The sequence below is a fragment of the Molothrus aeneus genome, chromosome 6, assembly GCF_037042795.1.
Source record: "Molothrus aeneus isolate 106 chromosome 6, BPBGC_Maene_1.0, whole genome shotgun sequence".
Lineage (NCBI taxonomy): Eukaryota > Metazoa > Chordata > Aves > Passeriformes > Icteridae > Molothrus > Molothrus aeneus.
Window position 1 is genome coordinate 15702081 of NC_089651.1, and position 22841 is coordinate 15724921.

Genomic DNA, 22841 nt, shown 5'->3' on the forward strand with positions numbered 1-22841 from the left:
TCTAGTTTCAGTTTCTTGTATCTTATCATAACTTTTGTCAGCTGGACTAAAACACACACTCACATTAGAAATCTCTCTGCTTAAACAAAGATTACATCACCTCATGAGCTCGCTTCCTTTCTTTCATGAGAAGCTAAATATTGCAGTGTTCCCTGTATCTTTGGTTTAGAAAAATCCCATGTTATGACATCTAAATCCTCTTTTCAAAGTTTTCCAGAACAGTGTGACTGGAAGACAAAAAGTGACTGGCTGGAGTTCCTCTAAACTGATATGTGCTGGGAATGGATGACCGGCCACACTTTTTTAGAAAACCAATTTCTTAAATGGATTTCTTAAAATGGATAATACACACCAGAGACTACAAACAGTTTTAAAAAACCTCAATATCTAAACTAAAGAAAAAAACCTTGCACCACAATTGAATCAATGCAGTCTTGTACAACTCCAGAGGAAGAAACAGACTGGCAGCAAATAGACATTTTTGCAATTATGATGCCATAGCCTCTGCTTTCCTCTCTTAACAACCTGCCTGACTCATTCTAATTGCACAAGTAATAGAATTAGTAGCCTTTAACTCTTGTAGTTGCTGTGATTCAGTGGTTTTTTTTTTTTTTCCTGTAGCTCAATGTTGTAATCCCACAGGCAAATTCCTGATTTTCAGAACATATTGCCAGGTTTAGCAGACAGGAAAAAAAAAGCTCATAGAAAAAAGCCTGCTGATAATTTCTGTACAGGGTTACTCCCTTGCACTTGACTATGCTGAAACAGAGACTTCAGGGGAAAAAAAAGTCAGGGTCAAAGACATTTTATGCATTGTTTGTCCAAATCAGGTTGTGTAGCTACTCAGCAGATGTGTCATGAAAAGCAGCACAGTCAGAGGCCTATACATGGATGACCTGCTACAGAATTCAAAAAATCCTAATAGCTAAGAGGAGTCTGGACTGATTCCATAGTGAATCTGACTTAGGTACACATGTATTCCTGGTTTGCTAGAAGTCCTTCTCTTGAAAAACATTTTCTTTCCACTTATGAATTTTAAAAACATCTTATTTTAAACTACAGAGAATTTGCAGCGGGTTGGAAAATTCTGCTCCCTGGCTTATCTTAGCAGGGTCTGGAGGTACAGCTGACATCCTAGGAGCATTCATGAATGACCCACAGCTTATCATGCCAGAAGCTGTTGAAAAGCAATTTAAGGAGAAATTCCCTGCAGAGAGCTTCTCATGGAAGGACATTCTCCAGTGGACAGTGACGGTGAGTTCAAATGTTTGATAAGCCATCATGTTCACAAAGCCATCTCCTAACACTTGCAGCTTTGGTAGCCCCTTCAGTACAGGTTTGGCAAGAAGCTGCTCAGAAGTTTTGGGAACTCCAGTGCTTTGACACTGGTGTCATAGAATGCCTCTCTAGCATTAAAAATCAAGTGGTCATTTGATCGTGCAAACTGCTTTGTTGCCCCAGGAATTCAGCTGAACACTGAGGGCTCTGTCCTTCCTCAATTACTTCCTCAAGTAACAGCCAGCACCCAGGAACCCAAGAGTCCTTCTGTGGGACACCAAGCATTATTTATATCCACAGCTGTGCAGCTTGTGCAGCTGTGACAGAAGAGACCTAATTCATGAACTACAGCTGTTAAATGGAAACCTCGCTGTGGATAAGCATGAATAAATTAAGTAGAATGAAGCGTTTTTAGAAATGATCCTATCTATTGTCAGTTACTTGTTCTTTAAGTATCATTGTTCTTAAAACAGAAAGACAAAACAGATTCAGAGATCTTCTTTACTCTTTGTCTTGGGGTGCAGTTGCACAAGCCTTTTAGGAACAAATGCCCACTCTGAGATTGTCCTTGTGTGAAGAGTGAAGAGCACTGGGTGCCTCTGAGATAAACCAAGTCCTCCTGACCTGGCCCACCACTTGTTCTTTGCATTCCCTGCCATAATCCTCAGCTTTAAAAGTTCCATATACTAATTCCATTAGGAAGAACTTTACCAGATCACTAACAAAAGGGGATGAAAAGCATCTGGAAGCAATATTGCCAGAGGCTCACAAAGTCTCAGTGCAGCTGCACTGCGAGAAAGAAAACTCAATAGAGAAGCAGAAGGAAAGATAAGAGTACTGTATATATATCAATATTTGAGGACTTCTACTCAGAGAAGAGTTAGAGACTATGCTTTTAAATAAACAACTCGGAGAGCAAAACTTAAATGTCAAAGCAGGATGAGGTAAAATGAAACTAATGTTATGCTGGCTATAACGTGACTTTGAGTCAAATAAGAATGTAAGTTAAGGAAGGACCTTTTAATTAAAGCACTGCTCTGGTTCTCAGAATATCCAAGTTCTATTCCTCCTATCCTGGTAGGTCACTCAGAAAAGGCAGTAAAAATCCCTCCTTGCCTTAGGAGTTATTTATATTTGGGAAACAAGTAATATTTGCCTTCTTCCCAAACCTCAGCTTTACAACTAGAACATAAATTTTTGGGAAATACTGTCTGGGTGATCTCTCCTGGGCATTTGGGCACTATTGTGCATCCAGAGGACAATGTGTAAAATGACTTTTGTTTTGACTCCAAATAGATTCAGAATATCATTTCACACCAGCATCTTCTAACTCTGCACAACTTTGAGCAAGATGGTTCAGAAGAACTAGACACAGTCATTTTGAAAGCCTTAGTAAAAGGTAAGATACAATAAGCAAACATTGTAATGTTAGTCTTACTTGACTTCTATGCCATAAATATATTTCCTCTTTTTCCAGTGCAAATTCAGTTGACTGTTGGATCAGATTTCATTTCTGATGCACTGTTCTTTTGTTTGATTATTGACAAAGTAACTGTGGCAGTTACTGTAACTCTTGGGAGTTTCCTTTAAACTAGCATTTGCTTTTAAATTTCATGCTATTGTATGGTTCTATTTCAGCCACTCCTTTATTTCACTACTTGCTTCTCTTAATAACACAGGCTGTAAAAGAACTGAAATATACTGGAGCAGTATATTATTCCAATTAAACCATAAAAGAAAACTCAATGAAAACAAAACCAAAACCGACAAGTAGACCAAAACTACCTTTGTTTCAGAAACAATCCATTTCTCCTATAAGAAATCTTCACTATATCTTCTGAAAGAAGACATTACTTGTGCTGCCATCTATTTCATTTTCTGTTAACTTAATGGTTTGTGTTAGCTTAAATTTAGCATGGCAGGAAAAATAAAAATACATTCTGTTCCTGATGTGCTAATTGACACAAGGCAAAACCAACAGCCAGTTCTGTCCCCTGCTTTCTGCAGGCCAGTGTCCCTCTTAATATCCAACAGCCATTAATTCTTAATGCTGTTAATAGGGTTCATCTAGAAAAAAAATAATATTTTTGAATATTAATGTTTCTTAATTTAGGAAAACATTGCTGTGAAGGGTTTCTGGTTAAGCAACCCACAGATGTGTGATAGCTGAAGGAGAGTTTGCATTGCTAATCAAAGTACCAATACTATATTAAACTGAAACATAACTGTAAAGTCGAAACATAACTGTAAAGTACTGACTTTATTTGCCTTTCCTATTTTTTTCCAGCCTGTAAAAGTCAGAGTCAGGAGGCTCAGGAATATCTGGATGAACTGAAACTGGCAGTGGCCTGGAATAGGGTCGACATTGCTAAAAGTGAAATATTCAACGGTGATGTGGAGTGGAAGGTACCAGGCTTTTTGCCTTAGAGGACACCCAGCATATGTTCCAATGTGTACAGGACACTGGAGCATCCCAAAAGATGGCCTCAGTTTTTACCACTACCTGCCTACTCTACTGAGAGATTGGGCAGCGGTATTATACTTCCTGAGGCTGTTTGTCTTTCTGGCCCCCTGTATGATAATGGCTAAAGACAGAGGAATAACTCAGTGGTCATCATCCTTTTCTTGAGCTGTTTGAGAGCAACAGTCTTTCTCCCCTTCTATGCAGGCCTTTAAAGCAAACAAACCAAAGTTTACAAAGCACAAGAAACAGGCAGATATTACTGTTAGAAGGTGGCATGAAGAATGTCACTGTTTTCAGCTGCTGTACAAATACCCAGTGTGGTAGGTACCTCACACCAAGTCCTACAGCACACAATTTATGTTGATGTTGTAACATTTAATGCTGGCACAGACATTTTGTCAGAAAAAATGAAGAGAGTTCCACCTCTTTCTCATTGCACTCACTGTTGACTGATGGAAGACAAAATGTGCCTGTCCACATGTTAAATCTAACCTCTCTCATCATACATCCATTATTAACCCTCAAAATTTCCTTTTTTGGTTTGTTTTTTTTTTTCCACTTTCATCAATCTAGTCCTGTGACCTGGAAGAAGTGATGATGGATGCTCTAGTCAACAACAAACCAGAATTTGTGAAGTTATTTATTGACAATGGGGCTAACATATATGAATTCCTGACCTACAGTCGTTTGCAGAGACTCTACTGTTCCATTTCTCAGAAATGTCTCCTCTATGAACTTCTCCTGAAGAAGCATGAAGAAAGCAAACTGACCTTGGCAGGGCTCGCTGGTCAGCAGCAAAGTGACCAGAAGGACATCTGCCCCCTCTTCACTCTCAGTGAGGTCTCTAGAGTTCTCAAGGATTTTCTTCATGATGCATGCAAAGGTTTCTATCAAGACCTCAGACACGGAGGCAAGAAGAAATCTGTGAGTCTCTGCATCATTGCTCCCCTCCTATTTGGAATGTGTACAATTTTAACTAGGTCTAGTCTTTGTGCTGGGGCAGCGAACAGATTTACTTAAACATGTTTGGGGAATACAAATAATATTTACATTTACTAAGGAGTAATCAGACATAAAAATCATGGTCTGCTTTTCTTGTACAGAATTCAAGAAGTAGTACTGGAAAGGCAACCTTTTTTAGGAGAAAGAAAAGCAGGCAATGGAGATTTTTAATCCCAGGTCTGAAAATGGTCGTCTTTGTACACTAAACTATTCTCAGATTTATACTCTGTACAAGTAGACTGTACTCAGATATTGATATTCAGTAATATCCAGTATTTGATATTTGCCTTTAGATAATTTTAGTCTTTTTATGGAGTGCCAGAACACAGAGCAAGAAATAGGAACAATTATGTGATGTGGCCTTGGCAAGTGTGCTGGCCAACATATGACAAGGAGAATATGTGATTTGAGTACCAATGTGGAATGTCTATAATCCACAGTGGTGCAACAGATGCATCATCATTTTTGCATTTTGACAGTGTATTTAACATTAAAACTCCTAAGTACCAAAGTGCTTGCAAAAGCATTGAAAATAAGTTTGGGTGCAAGGTTTCAAAACAAAGATGCATAAAGAAATTTCATTAGAGTTCAGTTTCAGACAAACTAAACAAATTAAGCCTTTTGGTATTTGCCAAGTTCTAATTACACCTAAAAAACTGTTAAAACTAGAAACCAATTTTAAAAACAAAAATCTTGAGACATTAAACCACTTTTGCTCTGATAACGCCTAGCTAAATTAACTACTAGTATGAAAAGTTAGGTTTGAATCTGCTCAGCCTTTCTTTGTTCACAAGGATGACCAACTTGAGACAATACCTCTGAAGTCACCAAGCATACTACAGACTTACAAACTTGCCAGAAATAAATATTTGCCCCCAGAACCTCACTTAACCTTTCTGGCATTGGGCAGCAAGTGAGCTGAAGTCCAGTGCTGTAGATAAGGCCCAGGTCAGAGATCAGTTCCTGCTGCCTACTCACTTTTTCCCTTTTAAAGCTTCTTCCCATGGCTAAATCCCATTATCATTGGCAACAGAAAAAGCATCACAGTACTGGGAAACCAGCATCTCTGCTGCCAAATTGTGTGTCTTTTTTCAAGTTAGGAACTAGTGGTTACAAAAACAGATGAGGCTTTTAGGATATCTTTGTCTCCTGCAAAGCTTTCAATGCAATTTAATTGATTCAATAGCTCACTACAAACAGAAGAAACACCCCCCAAAAAATCCCCCAAAAGTGCCATTAAAATAAATTTGAACAGAATGCCATAATCTAAATTATTAAAAAAATATATTCTTGCAGAAACCTGTTTAATTAAAAATAAATATACCCTGGCTGCTCCTAACCAACACAATAGATAAAAAGGTAGCTATTTTAAAATATACTTAAAACTCAGAACTTTACCTAAGTGGCTACACTTCCTCTAGGTTATTTTTTTATCAAGTGCCAAAGGAATAAGCAGTGTTCTACTTAAACTGCTCTCTGCATGAGGGAAAGGTTTCTCAAAGGAAGGACTAAAAAGGGGCATTGACGTACTCTATTCTTGTCCTATACAGGCCTTGGCAAGATTTATTTCTGATGAAATAAAATGCCTTTTGTTCCCTTTTCTCTGAAGCCTTGTCCTCTGTGGCAGCTGAGCAGAGTCAGATATAATTGAAGGCAAGCTCAGATTAGTTAAACGCAGGTTTGTCTCGTCTGATATTACACACCAGTGGTGAAATCCCAGCTTCAATAAAGCCAATGAAAACTTTAGCACTGGCTCCAATGGAGTCACCATTTGATCCAGAATGTTCTCACACGTATTGGGTTATACTGGGGACACAAGGATCCTTTAACTCAGTACAGAATGAGCTAATTACCTTTTGGTCCTACTGAAAAGTCAAAGAAACGTGAAGTAGCCAGTGAGGCTGAGAACATCTTAGATCGTGTCATTTGCATGGAGCGAGACTGCCAACCAGATTTTGAATTCTTCAAACCATATTTCAGGACAAAATGAACACAAAGCGATTACCTGGGCCCTTGGACATGAACCAGAAAAGCAAAAATCCTTGGAGGGATTTGTTTGTATGGGCAGTACTACAAAACCGGCACAAGATGGCAAACTATTTCTGGGCTATGGTAAGCTCCGAGCTGTAGCTGCTTCAGGTGAAGTAATGCCATATTTCAAGTTTACGAGATGTTTTTTTGCTCAGCCTTGCACTCAGATGACAGATCGGTTCGTTTCCAAAACATGAGAGGTGGCATTTATGGGCCCTTTCATCTCTGCGTGGCTCCTGCCCGCGGGGCCAGGGGGAGCAGGAGCAGGTGTAAATCAGCCCTGCTCCCAATGAGCCCCAGCTCCCAGGAGCAGGGTTTGTGCCTCCGACAGTCGGCGATTGTTTGGCTCCGAGCGTGACCCGAGGGAAGCGGGAGCAGTGAAGCAGCTCCAGCTTACGTGCTGGCCGCGTAGGGAGCAGCATCACGCTCTCCAAGGCTGCGCTTCAAGCTGGCATAATCAGCTCCTGTCTCACAAGCCAGCCCTGTCCCCCACATCTGGGAGCCTCCCTGCCCCCATACAGGGAGAGAGAAAGAGAGAGAGCTCTCAGCTCCATCCCTGACCTTGCAGAGCCACGCATCTGGCCCGGGGCTGCCAGGCTGTGTGCGTGCGGACACATCGGCACCTTGCGGGGCCCTGCGCCAGGCCAGGGCTGGGCCTCTGCCAGCTGGGCTCCCTCCTTTCTCCTGCATCCCTGTCCCAGCACAGCCATGCTGGAGCTATCTCGACACAGGGAGAATGTGTTGTGCTCCATTTCCAAAGCATATTGTTCTACTTTCTGTCCTTGATTGCTATCCCAAGTCAGGTCCCTCTAAGAGCCTGGGCTCCAGCCTTACAAAGCGCAAGAAAGAATCATGGAATAGTTTGGGTTGGAAGTGACCTTAAAGATCATCCAGCTCCAAACCCGAGCAAGTGGCAGGGACACCTCCCAGTAGACAGGTTTGCAGGGACACCTCCCAGTAGACAGGTATGCCCCATCCAGCCTGGCCTCGAACACTGCCAGGGATGGGGCATCCACAACATGTGGTTTTAATTCTCAAATATCATCAAAACTGTCATTATGATCATCATTTTTGGCTTTCAAGTCTGTTTTGGAGGGAAGATTTTTCTTGAAAGGCATGAACTGTTTGCAGTTCGATGCGTTGCATAGCGGAGTCTTCCCCATTCAGAAATGCCCTCCAGTGGAGGGTGGCAGCAGCGCCCCTTTTAATTCCACAGGGTCAGGAGGGTGTAGCTTCAGCTCTGGCAGCCTGCAAGATCCTGAAAGAGATGTCCCGCCTGGAGACAGAGACCAAAGCAGCCTGTATAATGAAAGAGGCCAAGTATGAGCAGCTCGCTGTGGGTAAGTAATGGCACTTTTTGAATGGTATTGAAAATTTATGAAGGAACTGCCATTGGAAGGCAAGCAAGTGAAAAAAAATACAGTCATAAAAGGTCAACTGTCATGAATAATTTAACAGCCTTGCAGCACAGGCAGTCCCAAACATTCACATACAGAGGAAAGATGAAAAACCCACTCATTTTGGAAAAATCTCTGTTCTAAGACAGGCCCCCTGGGATGCACAGATACTCTCCTGCTGCTTGTTGGTATTTTAATTGTCTGATCCTAGTACAAGGTGTGTTACAGTGATGTGAAAGATAGAATAGCCAAAACACTTCCAGGCTCACAGCAGCCTGCTCTTCCTGCAATATCAAGCTTGCTCTGTAAGGGCCACTAGAGCAACAAGTTTTAAGTTTTGTCATTGCAGCTAAAAATAATTTGAGATTACCTCACCCAGAAGAGGGCCAAGTGCACTGCAAACTGCAGTGAGGCTCAGGCTGGTTTTGCAGCAGAGGAGATGCCCCTCCCTGCAGCAGTCAGATCAGGCATCCGCAATGCTGGAATGCTGAGCCCTCGCCCCTCGGCTTGCTGTAGGAACAGATGTCTGCACACAAGCTCCTCTGCTGATCTGACTTCAGTCCAATCCACACCTTCACTGCTGTGAGGAGAGGGCTTTAAAATGTGCCCCACATGGAAACAAACACAGGGGCTCCTCGTCCTTTGAGGCAGTTCATCAAGCAGCTGAAGGCTCATGCGGGCATTGCTGCATTATTTACACAGAGATCACATTTTCCCTTCTTCTCACAGGGCCATTATTATTTACAAAAATTAAAAATGAAATTCTCATATAATCACAGGGTTTGAGTAATTTAGTCATGGAATTATGAGGCCTAATCCAATACACAGAACTTCTGCTTCTCAGCTTTGATAAGTATTATATCAGATCCTCAGTTTTAATTTCTGGCCTGGACTATGCAAAGCAAACTTTCTTTAAGAATGATAAATACCACATCTACTAGAAAAGATGTCTATACATAATTTTAAGTGCACTTGACCTTCTTGCCCAGCCTCACAGTGTAGCAAGGTGTAGGCTGGCTTGGGAAAGGTACTGAGACAATCAAGTGAATCAGTAGAATGGAACAGACGTGAGAAGTCAGATCTTGTCTAATGAGAACATCTTGATTTTTTTTTTTGACTCATTAAATTTATCCTGGTTTCTAAGCTCCAGGACCAGTTTCTCTGGAAACAATTATGCCATAACACTCCACCAAGTCTAATATTATTTTATGTCAAGTAGCTCTGCCTCAAAATGAAGGATTTGTTGTCTACAAGACAAAGCTGGGCTGCTTATCTTCTTTAGTCTGTTCAGGAAAGTGAGGGCAGCATGACAACTCATCCTTCAAAGTGTAAGAGGATCACCCAAGAGATACATTTTTTATCTGTGTTTCCTTCATATGGCAGAACTGTTTAGTGAATGCTACCACAACAGTGAGGAGAGAGCATTTGCTCTGTTGGTGAGGAAAAATCAGTACTGGAGCAAAACCACGTGCCTTCAGCTGGCCACAGAAGCAGATGCAAAGTCTTTCTTTGCACATGATGGTGTCCAGGTAAGTTTTACCTGCCCTCAGGCCCTTAAGCTGGGCACAGGAGAGGGCAATACTGAGCAACCCCAATGAATGTATTCCCGAGAACCATTTTTCAGTGAAGGGACTCTTCTCTCCCCCTAGCAACAGACAAAAAGGACATCATACCATGTCCTTGCCAAAGCAGCACAATTCCCCTTTCCCCACCTCTCATCCAGCTGGCACACAGACCAGTGTGCTGAGGAGAAGGTTTAGCCCTTAATCCATCGTGTGCTTTTTTGCTTTGTATTCCTTTCTTGCTCACAGAGAAGCATCAGAAAAGCACTATAAATCTGCCTGGGGCATAATGAAGCTGCTCCAAGATGTGAGGTAACTCTTTGTTCAGATTCAAGAGAGAGCTCACCGATAAAAGTTAAATTAAATTACTATTCAGCTTTGCTCTCACAACCTGCCTTCTCTCTGCATACACAAAGCTAAATTAAGAGTGATGCTGCTTTTATCTCCCAGTGCCTGACTTGGGCTTCCTTAGTACTACAGATGTTGCTTAATTCCATTTGGCTTGCTGTTCTTTCCACTGGTCTCAAAATAACTCTTTGCATACTCCACATCTGCAGAAGGACACACAGAGAACCTGTTTGCTCTGAAGCGGTGAGGTTTTCAGAGCATTCACTCTTTTAGGAGTCACTGAACATAGGTGTACTTCATCTGCAAGTATCTTTTTGTGATATTAAAGCCATCTCTTCTCTTCTTGACTTTCAGGCCTTCCTGACAAAAATATGGTGGGGAGACATGTCTACAAGCACACAGATCCTCAAGTTAATCTGTGCATTCTGGTGTCCTTTCCTAATCTACACCAATTTAATATCATTCAGGTACAAACAAAAGTATTTGGGTGCAAGCAATAAATAAGTAAGTGATGAAAAATAAGCCATAAAAAATATTCAGACTCAAAATTTCTCCCTGAAGTGATTAAAACAGTAGCATCACCTAATATCACCTAACCAAATAATTTTTCTATGAGGCTGAGTGATTTGTGTGTCCAGTTAGATACTTAAAAGATCAATGCCATGGTTTCACAGAGATCATTCTATTTTGCACAGTCCACAGGAAAGCTTGTTGGAATTCTGTCAGCTCCAGATTCTACACAGCAATGTGTAGAATATCTGCAGCTGTAGCACCATTTGTTTTTAGATTTGGAGATCCTTGGCTCAAACCTCAGTATCTTATCCAAGGAAAACAGCCATCACAAAGCAGTGTTATCAGCCACAAGCCTTGATAACCATAAGTCAAGCTTAAAACCATGGGACTGACATTAAATTATCAGTCAATCAAAATCAATTAAGATTTTCAAATTCAGTGCCTTACAATATTAGATTTTCTTGGAAAATGGGTCCATGCACTATAAACATCAAGAAAACAGAACAAAACACCCTGTACTACAAAAATCAATGAACTAAATAAAATTAAAAAACAGAAAAGAAAAAAAGAGTAGCCAAGCTGCTCAGGTGGTCATAAAAATTATGGATCTGAAACTTTAGGAAAACCTCAAACATTCAGAGAATCATATACAAATCATAAGAATTAGCAATATGAAATGACATATTATTATGAAATAGATGTTTCTTAACTCTTAAACTACATAAAAAGCAAGAGCAAAACTTGTTTGGCAATGCTGATTTAAGATTTGCTTTCTGCCAGTATCACTAAAGATGATCTTCAGGTTGCCAGATACACAAATTCATTTAATGTGATATTTTGTCAAAGTTTTCATGAAAAGGTTTGAATTATTATACATAATCAAAGCAATCCTTTCCAAATTTCCATATTTTTGCTTCCTTTCCCTGGAAATGCAAGAACTGTCACATGTCCCCTACTACTTCTGGCATTTCTCTTCTTAATTGCTACTAAGAGTAACTAGGAATGGAGCATTGAGCAATTCTCTTCTAAGACTGACTGAGGGGTTTACTTCTGCTCAAATCCTAACTATTTTGAGGAAACTGAGCATCCTGCTCCATTTTTGTGAAGCACACCAATTATGACTTCTCTGAATCTTGTGGGTGACTTCAGCCTCCTCCTTAAAAATAAACAGTATTTGTAAAGATAAAGTTTATGTCCAATTTAATAGCTCCCAGCAGAGCAGATCCAAGATAAGTACATGCTAGCAGTTCTGTATCAATGCCAATTCAGTAGTGAAAAATGGCTAAGCACCATCTTTTAATTAATGAGTTTTTTTCCTTGCAGTGAAGAAAAACAATCAAAGAATGAGCCAGAGCCATTCAGAGAGCTGGACAGTTTGGATTCAGAGAGGACTCTGTTTTTCTCCAAGGAAGAAGATAGGTAAGTTTAAAGCCATCAGCTAATGTAGCTTTTATGACAACAGTCAAAGAACAGGACACTTCTTGTATATTAGTGACCATCATCCTTAGATCATCAGTTAATGCTCTAAGGAGCAGCTGAAGGGCCAAGAAAGTCATTACTCCTCAGGAAGTGCCCTTTGATTATTGCTGTGCCCTTGATTACTACTGTTGTTGCTCTCTAAAAGGAGTATAGGAAAATAAACAGGGATATAGCACTGCTTTAAGGAGATATCAGATTCGTTTTTCTGAGCAGGTAATTTCCACAAGAAATTAAGAACAAAGAACAAGGAATTTACTTGGGAATCAAATAGCATTCCCTGACATTCCCATCAGCTCATGATGGTTAATACCCAGTGGATTTTAGAAAGTTATCAGATTACTGAGCTGAGCAGAAAGAAGGTTCTCAGCAAAACCTTGCATCACTGCATATGTTCTTACAAAGGTGTACTTGCACCCATCAGTACCAGGGAATTTTACATAGAGTCAGTTTCTCATGCTCTTAATGTATATTTTAGCAGATGAGCCCCAAGGAACCTTATGAGTTGGAGGGAGTATCACACAAATGGGTAACTGAGCACAAAGGTTTTGTCAGTTGCTTGTGGTCAGTCATAGATCTTTGATTCAAAACAGAATCTCTGCTATACCTCTACTACACACCTATCACCAAAACCTGGGAGACACAAGGACTTAAGTCAAAATAAGCAGACTTTTGATTGGCACAAAGTCATCTTAATGGCTAAATAGTGCCAAATAGGCTCTTAGTTTTACCATGATTTAAAGAGAACTCCAGAAATATGTGAACAGTGGTAGAGAGGAAGCATCAGCTGCAGTACAAAGTCCTGGACCAAGTCAGAGTTATTAGGTTCTATTTTTACCTCTGGAATTTAACTGCTAGTATATTGGAGAAAATCATTAGTTCTTCTTCTCCCTCCCTAACCTATAAAATAGGTGTAAAAGCATCTGCCTCTTGGGAGCTATTTGTAAGCAATATCATAAAGCACTTCCATATCCTGAGTGCAGCATGGTTTGGTCATTATATTCCATGTTCCAATTGCTATTATCCTAGCAATTTATTTTAACAAAGAGGCTCTCTCCATCCCAGATCTATTTCAGCATCTTACAGTAAAGCTACAATTATCTGTTTATGATATTAGCCTGTTACCATGGGAATGTATCTCATCATGTCATAAATTGAGAGGTCGTACAGAATCAGGCATATAGAAAACATTGGCCACAAAGAGAACTTCTCCCTTGTAACAAATGTATTTAATAATTAGCAAGATTGTCAGAGGAAATTAAAAACCAGTGAAGAGTCATTGTTTATTTTCTGTGAGGTGAAATCGAAAACATACCCTAGTGTGCACATCCTTTGTTGGAGATCAAACTTCTCAGAGTAAGAATCACAAAATTAAAGGTCCAATAACATTCCTAGCTTAGATTCCAGCAAGGATAGTCAAGAAACACAGGTTTAATACGATCCAGCACTTAGAGACTGGGTCAGAAGTTCAAAGTCACAGCAACAACAAGAACTTCCACAGACAAACACTGCAAGAAATTTTACAGCCAAAATAATTAAGAGCTGACTCACAAAATTCATTGGCCATTTTCTTTTCTTTCCTATTATTTAGGTTTATAAAGGCCAATTACCCTCCCTCCTCTCCTTGTGCATTTGCAGTCCATGCAGAACACAATGAAGTTAACAAATAAAATTAATACAACTAAAATGAAATAATAAACACGCTCATATAATTCTGATATGACTTTTTTTTTTCAAAACCTTCTTTTTGATTTGAAGTATTTCTGCTATGGTAATATGATTGCTCTGACTTCTACAGCCTTCCCCCTTGGCCAGTCCCAGCATCTGCCTGTTACTATCTTACAAGAAGCTTTATATAGAATAATGTTGAGCCTATTCCCATGAATAATTTTAGGAGATTGTCACCAAGCACGTATTCTTTTTGGTTTGCAGAGGAAATGACACACTGGAAAAACAGAACCCTTCTGCAAACACAGCATGGGCAACATTCATATTTACCCGATGGAGAAAATTCTGGAGTGCCCCTGTAACTGTGTTTATGGGGAATGTTATCATGTACTTTGCTTTTCTCTTTCTATTTACTTATGTCCTTTTACTGGACTTTAAACCACCTCCACCTCAGGGTCCATCTGTTAAAGAAATTGTACTCTACTTCTGGGTGTTTACCCTCGTCTTGGAAGAGATCCGACAGGTGAGTAACCAGCATCACCTCAGTGCCAACACAGCAAAAGATCCTGCAATACTTGCAATAGATTTACAATCTATACAACTGTACAGGCTTGGACATTTCAAGTGTCAGGTGCACAGAACAACACAGAAATTACCTTATCCTGAACATCTCCCTGCTCTCTCCCAGAGCAAGCTCTTCCTCCACCATATAAATCTACATCTCTACCTCTGTTTTTTCATCCTACTGCAGCCTTAGCCAAGTCAAGTGGGCTGCCAGCATTCAGATATTCTCTGCTTTGTAAAGTCCCTCTCTGATTTCCCTCCACAGAACTAGGTCCTCCCACCACAAATAATATAAGTTGGAAGTTATATTCTACACCTAGAAACACAGCAGACAGCCCTACATCCCTTTTGGAGATTCTTCCCTGTTGGGGACTGTTAAAAAAATTACAAGTAAATGAATTCAGATTATTTGCGGCTTTTCCTAAAATAATTTTCAACTCAAAATATTAGCAGATCTCTTTTGGGCTTGCTTTTCTTAAAAAAACACCCAACCAAATAAAACCACCAACCCCCAAAAGCCCTCCTCCATTAGTCTCCTATTACTGGTTTTGGAAAGTCCTCAGTTTAAAAACTGAAACAATAACACTGGTGCAAGTGCGTTGCAACTGTGAGTTGCACAAAGCTCTTCTCTTTAGATACAAAAAAAAGCAGTTACAATCACTTACTCAGGAAGAACCAGTAGGTGTTCATTATTTAAGCAAAAGAGACAGGAAAGTTTGTCACAATTTACTTGAAATTATGCAGCAAGACCATTAACAGAGAAGGACATGGAAATATCTGGATCAAAGAACATTTCATTATAAACCTGTAAAACATGAAGACTGCCAGGCTAAAACCCAATTAAGAAAGCCAGCTCCTTGCCTAGATAATCAAATGTGCCTTCACTGACAATTCCAGCACAGAAATGCCAAATCTGTTCATAGCAACACCTAGAAACTGAACTCTGACTGGAAGCTGTATTGTTTAACTGCTTTTTTCCCCCTTATTACACTCATAATTTGTTTTTGCTCTTTGCAATGAAAGAGAAAAAGGCAACAGGTATTATGTTAAAACCCAGAAGGAAATAGTGAAAGTGGAAAGCTATCAATACCAATGGTTATTTCTCTTTTTCAGAGTTTCTATACAGATGAAGACACAAATTTAATGAAAAAGTTTAAACTGTACGTGGAGGATAACTGGAATAAATGTGATATGGTGACCATATTCCTCTTCATAATTGGGGTAATCTGCAGGTATATATTTGCCTCAGTAGCAAGGGCTGTGTATATCATCTGACAGCTGAGTCTCGCATGAGAGGACAGGCTCTAACATTCATTTTTACAGGCTTTGAGATGTGCTTCTGCAGCAGGAGCCTCTAAAATTGATATATTCAAACACATGTACTGAAAAGCTCTGCTTTGTTTGTTTTCTGAAATCCCTTTTAATCAAAGTATCTTATTTTTCATTATTTATTAATAAATCTCATTGAAGCCAAGAGAGAGAAAAGAGTGTTCCTGCATCTTTTGGTTAGTTCTCATCACTCCACAGACATGAGCAGTACTTGCTGAGAGCTGATATTTCATTCCATGTCTTCTGCAGGATGCTGAACTCAACTTTTCAAGCTGGCCGTACAATACTCGCCATTGATTTTATGGTGTTTACACTTAGACTTATCCATATTTTTGCAATTCATAAACAACTTGGACCAAAGATCATAATTGTGGAAAGGATGGTAAGTGTGCAGTTTGTCTCAGATAAATACTTGTGCCTTCTAAGAAATGGAGAGTAGGAAATCTTGTCTTTAGAAAGGAAATAACTTTATAATCTGTCTTTATTTTACATTTTTTAAGGCCTGTCATTTTGCATAATCCTGTATTCTATTATAGATGGAATGTATGAAGTAGATCCTTTCACACACCTCTGTAGTGCAGTAAACTGGTCCCAATTTCCTAATCCTTGTATCTTACCTAATAATTTATCCTCAGATCTGGCTAACAAAGAGCAGTCTTTGCCTTTCTGCTGTTCCTCCTACTTCCTAAGCTCTGTGCACCCAGGACAAAGACCTCAGGCAGATGACAGGCCATGTACAGAAGGGCAGGGCTTCCAATACATGACTTGGGAAAACAAATCATGTTTTTTACAGCAAGTGTGGGGGGGAGGTGAGGGGGTGGAAATCAATGAAAAGGGATAGCTACAAGTTCCCTACAGGAGTTATTATTACGTGTACTTTTTAGCTTCCTGTTACAATGAAAACATATTACTACTTTGTGAGCAGATGTTGGAAGATGTTGATGAAATATTGTTATTTATTACTGCTCTCTTGCAAGAAACACAACATTGGGGTTACAGTTACTGTGCTTGGGTATGCATTAGTATGTTGAAATAGCTTTTTATTTAGGCATGTTAATCCTCCAGGTCAGTTAGCTCATGCTAACTGATTAATAGAGTTCATCTAATTGTAAGTACCATTACAGAATCTACAAATATTTGATTTGTAACTCACAGCAGAACTCAGTAAAAGCTCTACAGTCTAAACAAGCCTATACATTGAATAAACATAACTACCAAGCTATTTGGATTTGTCTACAAATGCAATAACTGGAACTCTAAGATGACATTTGGTTGGACTAGCAAAAGGGTAAATGGCAAATAAATATTTGTCCTTGTTCATTATCTAGCTTATGGCATTAGCAGACTTCTATTGTGAGAGACGAAGTCAGAGCTACAGCTCCTAACCCTTCCTTTGCTGCCTGCCAGGCTAAACCAGGGCCTTGAACAAGTCCTACCTGTGCCCACTCTGCTGGCACCTGAAGTCCTGCAAGATAACACTGGGGTTGGGAAGATGCAAACAAGAACATAAATAGCAGCCTAGAAAAAGCCCTACCTGGGACCTTTCATCTTCACCCCACCCAAGCCAACACAATGCCCCAGCTTTGGTATTTCAGTGTTGAATCTTACATCAAAGGAAGAAACAGTGAAGGTTACCTCAGTAAATGAAACCTGCCTGAAGGGTTCAAGGGTGTTCAAGCAAAAACATCCCCCTTATTTTAGAGAGAAGCAATCCTAGATGGTCTCTCTGTCTTTCCCCTTTATACCCTTGCTACAGATTTGCTGAAACAGGTCTGGTAATTGCTAAAGTTCCAGAAAAATACTCATTTCCAGAGAGACTGCAGATTGGAAAAAAAATAGTTCCAGACTTGTCACCACTCTCCCATCACCATGATACCATTACAGCCCTGCAGCATTCCTAAATTTTAGATCATCCAGAAAACAAAAAAGATTAATGGAAGTCAGACATCAACTCTGTCTTGCCTGGCTTAGAGATGATGTTTCTTATCAGAACTCCAAGTAACATCCTGGAGCTCTGAAATGCCTATGCTTTTGGGTAACTGTACAATCCAATAATCTAATTGAAAGGAATCTACAGTCCCTAATGAACTCTGTCAGATCAGATGGGGAGAGGATGAAGTGTTCCTCTTCCACCAGGGAAAAATTATTGCACTTGATATTCATATTAGATTTTTTTTTTAAGTAAGTGTTTTAGGATTCAATTACTTGTGCTTCTGTGGAGAAACACAATGTTTAAAAGCAGGAAGCCCCAAAAAGAATCTTTCAGATGCATCACTTGGCTTGAAAACTGAAGACAGAAGGAACCTGATCCTTGCAGCCTTCACTGCCTGCTCTATCAGTGGCTCAGTACTACATCAATGAGTACTGACTGCTACCAGGATTCTCTGCTGCAGCAGAACTCTTGTAATTCACAGGAAAGCAGTCCGTGGTACTGAGATAGCTCACAGAAAATATGCACTTAAAAGATAAAACCTGACAGTCACTTAAAAAATAAAATGTGTTTCATTTCTAAATGTTTGATTATTGGAAAGCAAGATTTTAGTTTAAAATGTGGCTTTATCTAAATGAGCTATCAAAGAATGCTTACTACAGGCCAAGGACAATATGGTAACAGCAAGGTCAGATGAGGAATTCTGTGCATGGAACTGTATCCTATTCCCCCTCCTTTAACCTAAACAAGCTTGTAAAGAAACAGCATTATTTGAGCCATATTCATACAGAAAGACTACTGTTCCTTGACTATGCTATCACAGTCACTGCCCCTCCTTTTCTCCCCTCCCTCTCTGTTTTGTAGATGAAGGATGTTTTCTTCTTTCTGTTTTTCTTGAGCGTGTGGCTCATTGCCTATGGTGTGACAACGCAAGCTCTTCTCCATCCCGATGACAGCCGAGTGGAATGGATATTCAGAAGAGTTCTTTATCGTCCCTACCTTCAGATATTTGGCCAGATTCCACTGGATGAAATAGACAGTGAGGAAACTTCTTTCCCCCTAACTTGGCCATTTTTGAATGTACACTTCTGATGAGAGCATGGAGTTCTTTCCAAGTATTGCCCTTTTTTAATTTTGCTTTTTTAAAACCTCTGTCCTGCAGGCCAAAGCTTACACTATTTGTGTGACAGTAATGTGTATTTGCAAAGAGATAATGGGCATTGTGGAGCTACATTAGAGCATAAGGGGTGGCCCTGTTTAGATAAGCTCTCAGAAATACACAAGGATTTGCAGTTTTAAAGGCTGGAATACCTGCTTTCATTTCAATCCATTTCCTTTCAGTTTACCCTAGACCCAGATAACCTTCTGTAAACTCAAATAATAAATAACAGCACCTCCACACATTTTGGCAGTAGTTTAATGCAACTGTGTTAAAGCAGTACTGCTCTGCCCATAAGCAAACATGTTTTAAAATAAAATTACTCCAGAGCATTTATTTACTCTGGAGATGAAGCTGCCCAAATCAAATAAAGCTAGTAATTGCTTATGTGCAGCATTGCAAACAAAACAACATTAAAATAATCACAAGACACTGAAATAATTAGACATAGAAGTTCAAAGGCAACATTTCTGATAGGTAAGCAGGTAAAATACAGAACAGGTCACCCACCTCCCAGGGAAGTCTGCAGTAATACCACAAACTTTAGCCAGTGCTAAATCTCACAGCAATAATGAAGTGGGAGTCAAACTTGGAGCAATATAAAATAGAACCCAAAAAAGCCATAGACAGAAGCAAGCTAGTAAGCATTCTCTCATGCTCACTGTGCTTAGTAAGAAAAAGCATGTCTTTGAAAAGCCAAAACACCTGAATGACACAAGAGAGAGGAAAGTGATTCATGTCCATTTTGAGTACCTATGGTGTAAGCATGTACAGCACAATCAGTCACCCCTATTTCCATTAAAGTAATTGGAAAGAAACAAATATTTCTGGAATATAATTCAACTCATTTGCCAAAAAGTCAGGCAAAGCACTCCCTAGAAAGGTGCATTTCTCTCCACTGAAACTCCAGTGGGTGCCTCTACCTAGGTAAATAACTGGTTAAGAGTAACAGAGGAAAAAAGAACCAATTACATGGGCAATTTCCAGAAGGGATTAATTCGTCCTAGGGCCCTCTGGGGCTTGTTCTGTTTAACATCTTTATGAAATATATAGAAAGGGAGAGGGGTAATGAGGAGGACAAAATTTGCTGACAAAACTACATCACTGGGTAGCAAAGACAAAAACTGACACCTAAGAGAGGCAGAGGAGCCTCATGAGTGCTGAGTCATCAAATGAAATTCAGTGTAGATAAGTATAAGCTAGTGCCCTTGGTGAAAGAAACCCCAGCTTGGTGAGCTCTGATATAACCACATGCTCTAATGAATGTAACCAGGGGGTTATCTGTAGCACCAGGGAAAATGATTACAGGGAAAAAAAGGAGGGAAAAAAAGTAAATATCATTATGCTACTCTAAACTTGTGGGTTTAATTCATAGCTGGAGACAGAATACAGCACTGGGCCTCTAGTCTGATGCAGTTGAACCAGACCTTCATCCTAACCTCAACCTCAGATACACAAAGCACTTAAATTAAGAATGAGGAACCAATCCCCTTCCCAGCTTTTACTGAGTTTTCTCTTCCAACCTACGTGCCAGGCATGAGGACACAAGGATGTGGGGGAACACAAACTCAGAGGAGGTTTGATTCTGAGAACTCAAAACTAGTCTAGAAAGGATCCAGCCCTTTCAATACAATCCCTTTTATGATGAGCACTACTACAAAGCCAGCTGTGACAGACATCTTGCCACTAAATGAGCAGCCAGGTTGTGGAGGTCTGCAGAGTCCTAGGGCTGCAAATACCTTGCACAACAATCCAATGTCCTTTTATGTACACAACACGATTACACTTCCACAAAACCAAAGAAACACATTAGGATTTGCCATAACTATATTTTTTCCTCCATCTTCCTTTGCAGCCTCACGAACATATCCCAGGAATTGCACGTTTAACCCCCTGCAGATCCTGCAGGAGAACACACCATCCTGCCCCAACAGCTATGCCAACTGGCTCGTCATACTCCTGCTGGTCATCTTCCTGCTGGTCACAAACGTCCTCCTCATGAACCTCCTGATTGCTATGTTCAGGCAAGAGGGATTTCACTATGTATTAGGACAGAGGCTGCAAAGCCTTAAGTGGATGCCCACATTTTCTACCTCACTGCTGGCTATTCCTTTTAAAATACACTTGTCATTTTCCTAATGAATATTACTTGGGGGTTGGTAGGCAGGATCCTGTGATCAGACAGCTCTAAAGCTTTCATCATCCTTACTCTAGACACATGGGAGACAAGGAGAAAAGAAGCCTCTTTTACTGTTAAAAATTCAATTAAACATGCACAGAAGGGTCCGAGTCCCTGGCTGTGTGGAACCACAAATCTGCAGGTGCACAGCAGCCATAAACTTGGCAGGCTTTACAGGCTTTAAAGTGGATGATTTGCACATCAGGGAAATGCTTGTTGTCAACACAGTTAATAATGATTCATTTGGTTGAAGAACTGATGTGGCATGTTTGCTGATCTTTCCTGAGAAAAATAGAATTATCTTTCTTAAAAAAAAAAAAAAGCCAAACAAAACAAATGCATCTTTTAACATTTGAAGACTGCAACTGCAATTCTTGTAATATCTAAGAATTTGTGCAAACTTTAGATTAAATTAACACTACTTGCTGACCTTGCTGTTCCTTTTTTAAAGCAAATACAGGACTAAATTTTGTTATATTCATCTTTAACTTGTTGTGGTGAAAAGAGTTACATGTTTTATTCCTCCCTCCCCCAAATTACAGTTACACTTTTCAAGTTGTCCAGGGCAACACAGACATCTTCTGGAAAGTGCAGCGCTACAACCTGATTGTTGAATACCATGGCCGGCCTGCCTTAGCACCACCATTTATAATTATCAACCACATTACTCTGGTTCTCAGAAGGCTCTTCAACAAAATGGAACAAAAGAAAAAACACCTGGGTGAGTTGTTAACAAACGCAATCAAGCAACTGTAGAGCCTGACTCTCTCCAAGGACATGGTGCATACACAAAACAGCAGAGCGAGATGGATTTCCTTAAGCTGAGAGTCACAATTTATTTTAGACAAAGAGTGCCAGGAGAATACAAACAAAAAATTAAGGTTTATAATTTAAACTACGAACAGTTTCCCACAGTGCATTTCTTGTTACACAGTTATTACAACAAAGGTAGCAATATAAAATGGGTTATAGGGATTTGATTTCTGAAGATTTAACAATTTAAGGTTTAAGGAATAGTTGTTTCACTTGCTTCTGACTTTTAGCAATTATTAACCCTAAAAAAACCTCCTCCTTTAGCATAGCAACTTTTCACTACTAGTATCAGAGAAAAAGGGGTAAAATATAATTCTTATCTTATTTTTCCTACAGAAAGAGATCTTCCAGTGGGCCTCGATCAAAAAATCATAACATGGGAGCTGGTGCAAAAAGAACATTATCTCGTAAACCTTGAGCAAGAAAAGAAAGAAAGCAATGAAGAAAGGCTGAAGGCCACATCTAATAAGTAAGTTATTCTGACCCACAGGAAGAGTAACTTGCAAACCTTAAGCTTTCACTGAGTTCAGCATTGAAGTTCTTGTAAAGCTTATATAAAGGGTCCAACTGGAATGCAGTTAGGAAACACACAGTCCATGAAAAAATGTGAGAGGCCAGCATCATTACAATGTTAGAGTGTTTGTCACTCCTGAAGTATGAACAATTATAGACCTGCAAGTTCCAGCCAAATCTGTGGTCAAGCTCTATGAAAATCATATTCACGAAGAAAATGGTGGAAAAACATTTTGTTTGCTAGACTGCAGCACACATAATTTTATCCCCTGTAGGAATGCAACACAGACTTTTGAATGGAAGTTTAAGATACCTTGAATTAGCCACAGATGCAGAAGAACAAATACTTATGCCTTTATGGCATGGGACTGGGTCTCCATTTGTGTACCTCTCTATATTTCCCCACTAGAAATATCACTTGAATTGGTTTAGTCTGATAAAGTATACATCCTAGATTATCATTCAGAGGTTTAAACCTTTAAGTGAGACGCAAAGTGGTTATATGCATGGAGAACAGAAACATCTAAGACAGAAAAGCACTCCTTAAAGAAGCTTTTAACACATATTCTAGCTGCTTTCTCTTAAAATAAAACAGACTTCAAACAGAGGTGCAAG

At 39.8% G+C, this 22841-nt stretch overlaps 1 protein-coding gene across 1 annotated transcript in view; it reads left to right on the plus strand.

Annotated features, from left to right (window-relative positions):
* Positions 1–22841, plus strand: part of TRPM5 (transient receptor potential cation channel subfamily M member 5) — a 35337-nt gene that overhangs the window by 9085 nt on the left and 3411 nt on the right. The window contains exons 6-21 of the mRNA XM_066552342.1: positions 1063–1254; positions 2575–2677; positions 3566–3684; positions 4316–4666; positions 6725–6856; positions 7992–8115; positions 9556–9701; positions 10437–10549; positions 11919–12014; positions 14004–14262; positions 15417–15535; positions 15882–16014; positions 18427–18601; positions 20577–20745; positions 21443–21621; positions 22050–22182. Of these exons, the coding sequence (XP_066408439.1) occupies positions 1063–1254; positions 2575–2677; positions 3566–3684; positions 4316–4666; positions 6725–6856; positions 7992–8115; positions 9556–9701; positions 10437–10549; positions 11919–12014; positions 14004–14262; positions 15417–15535; positions 15882–16014; positions 18427–18601; positions 20577–20745; positions 21443–21621; positions 22050–22182 (2543 nt within the window). The remainder of the gene's footprint in view (positions 1–1062; positions 1255–2574; positions 2678–3565; positions 3685–4315; positions 4667–6724; positions 6857–7991; positions 8116–9555; positions 9702–10436; positions 10550–11918; positions 12015–14003; positions 14263–15416; positions 15536–15881; positions 16015–18426; positions 18602–20576; positions 20746–21442; positions 21622–22049; positions 22183–22841) is intronic.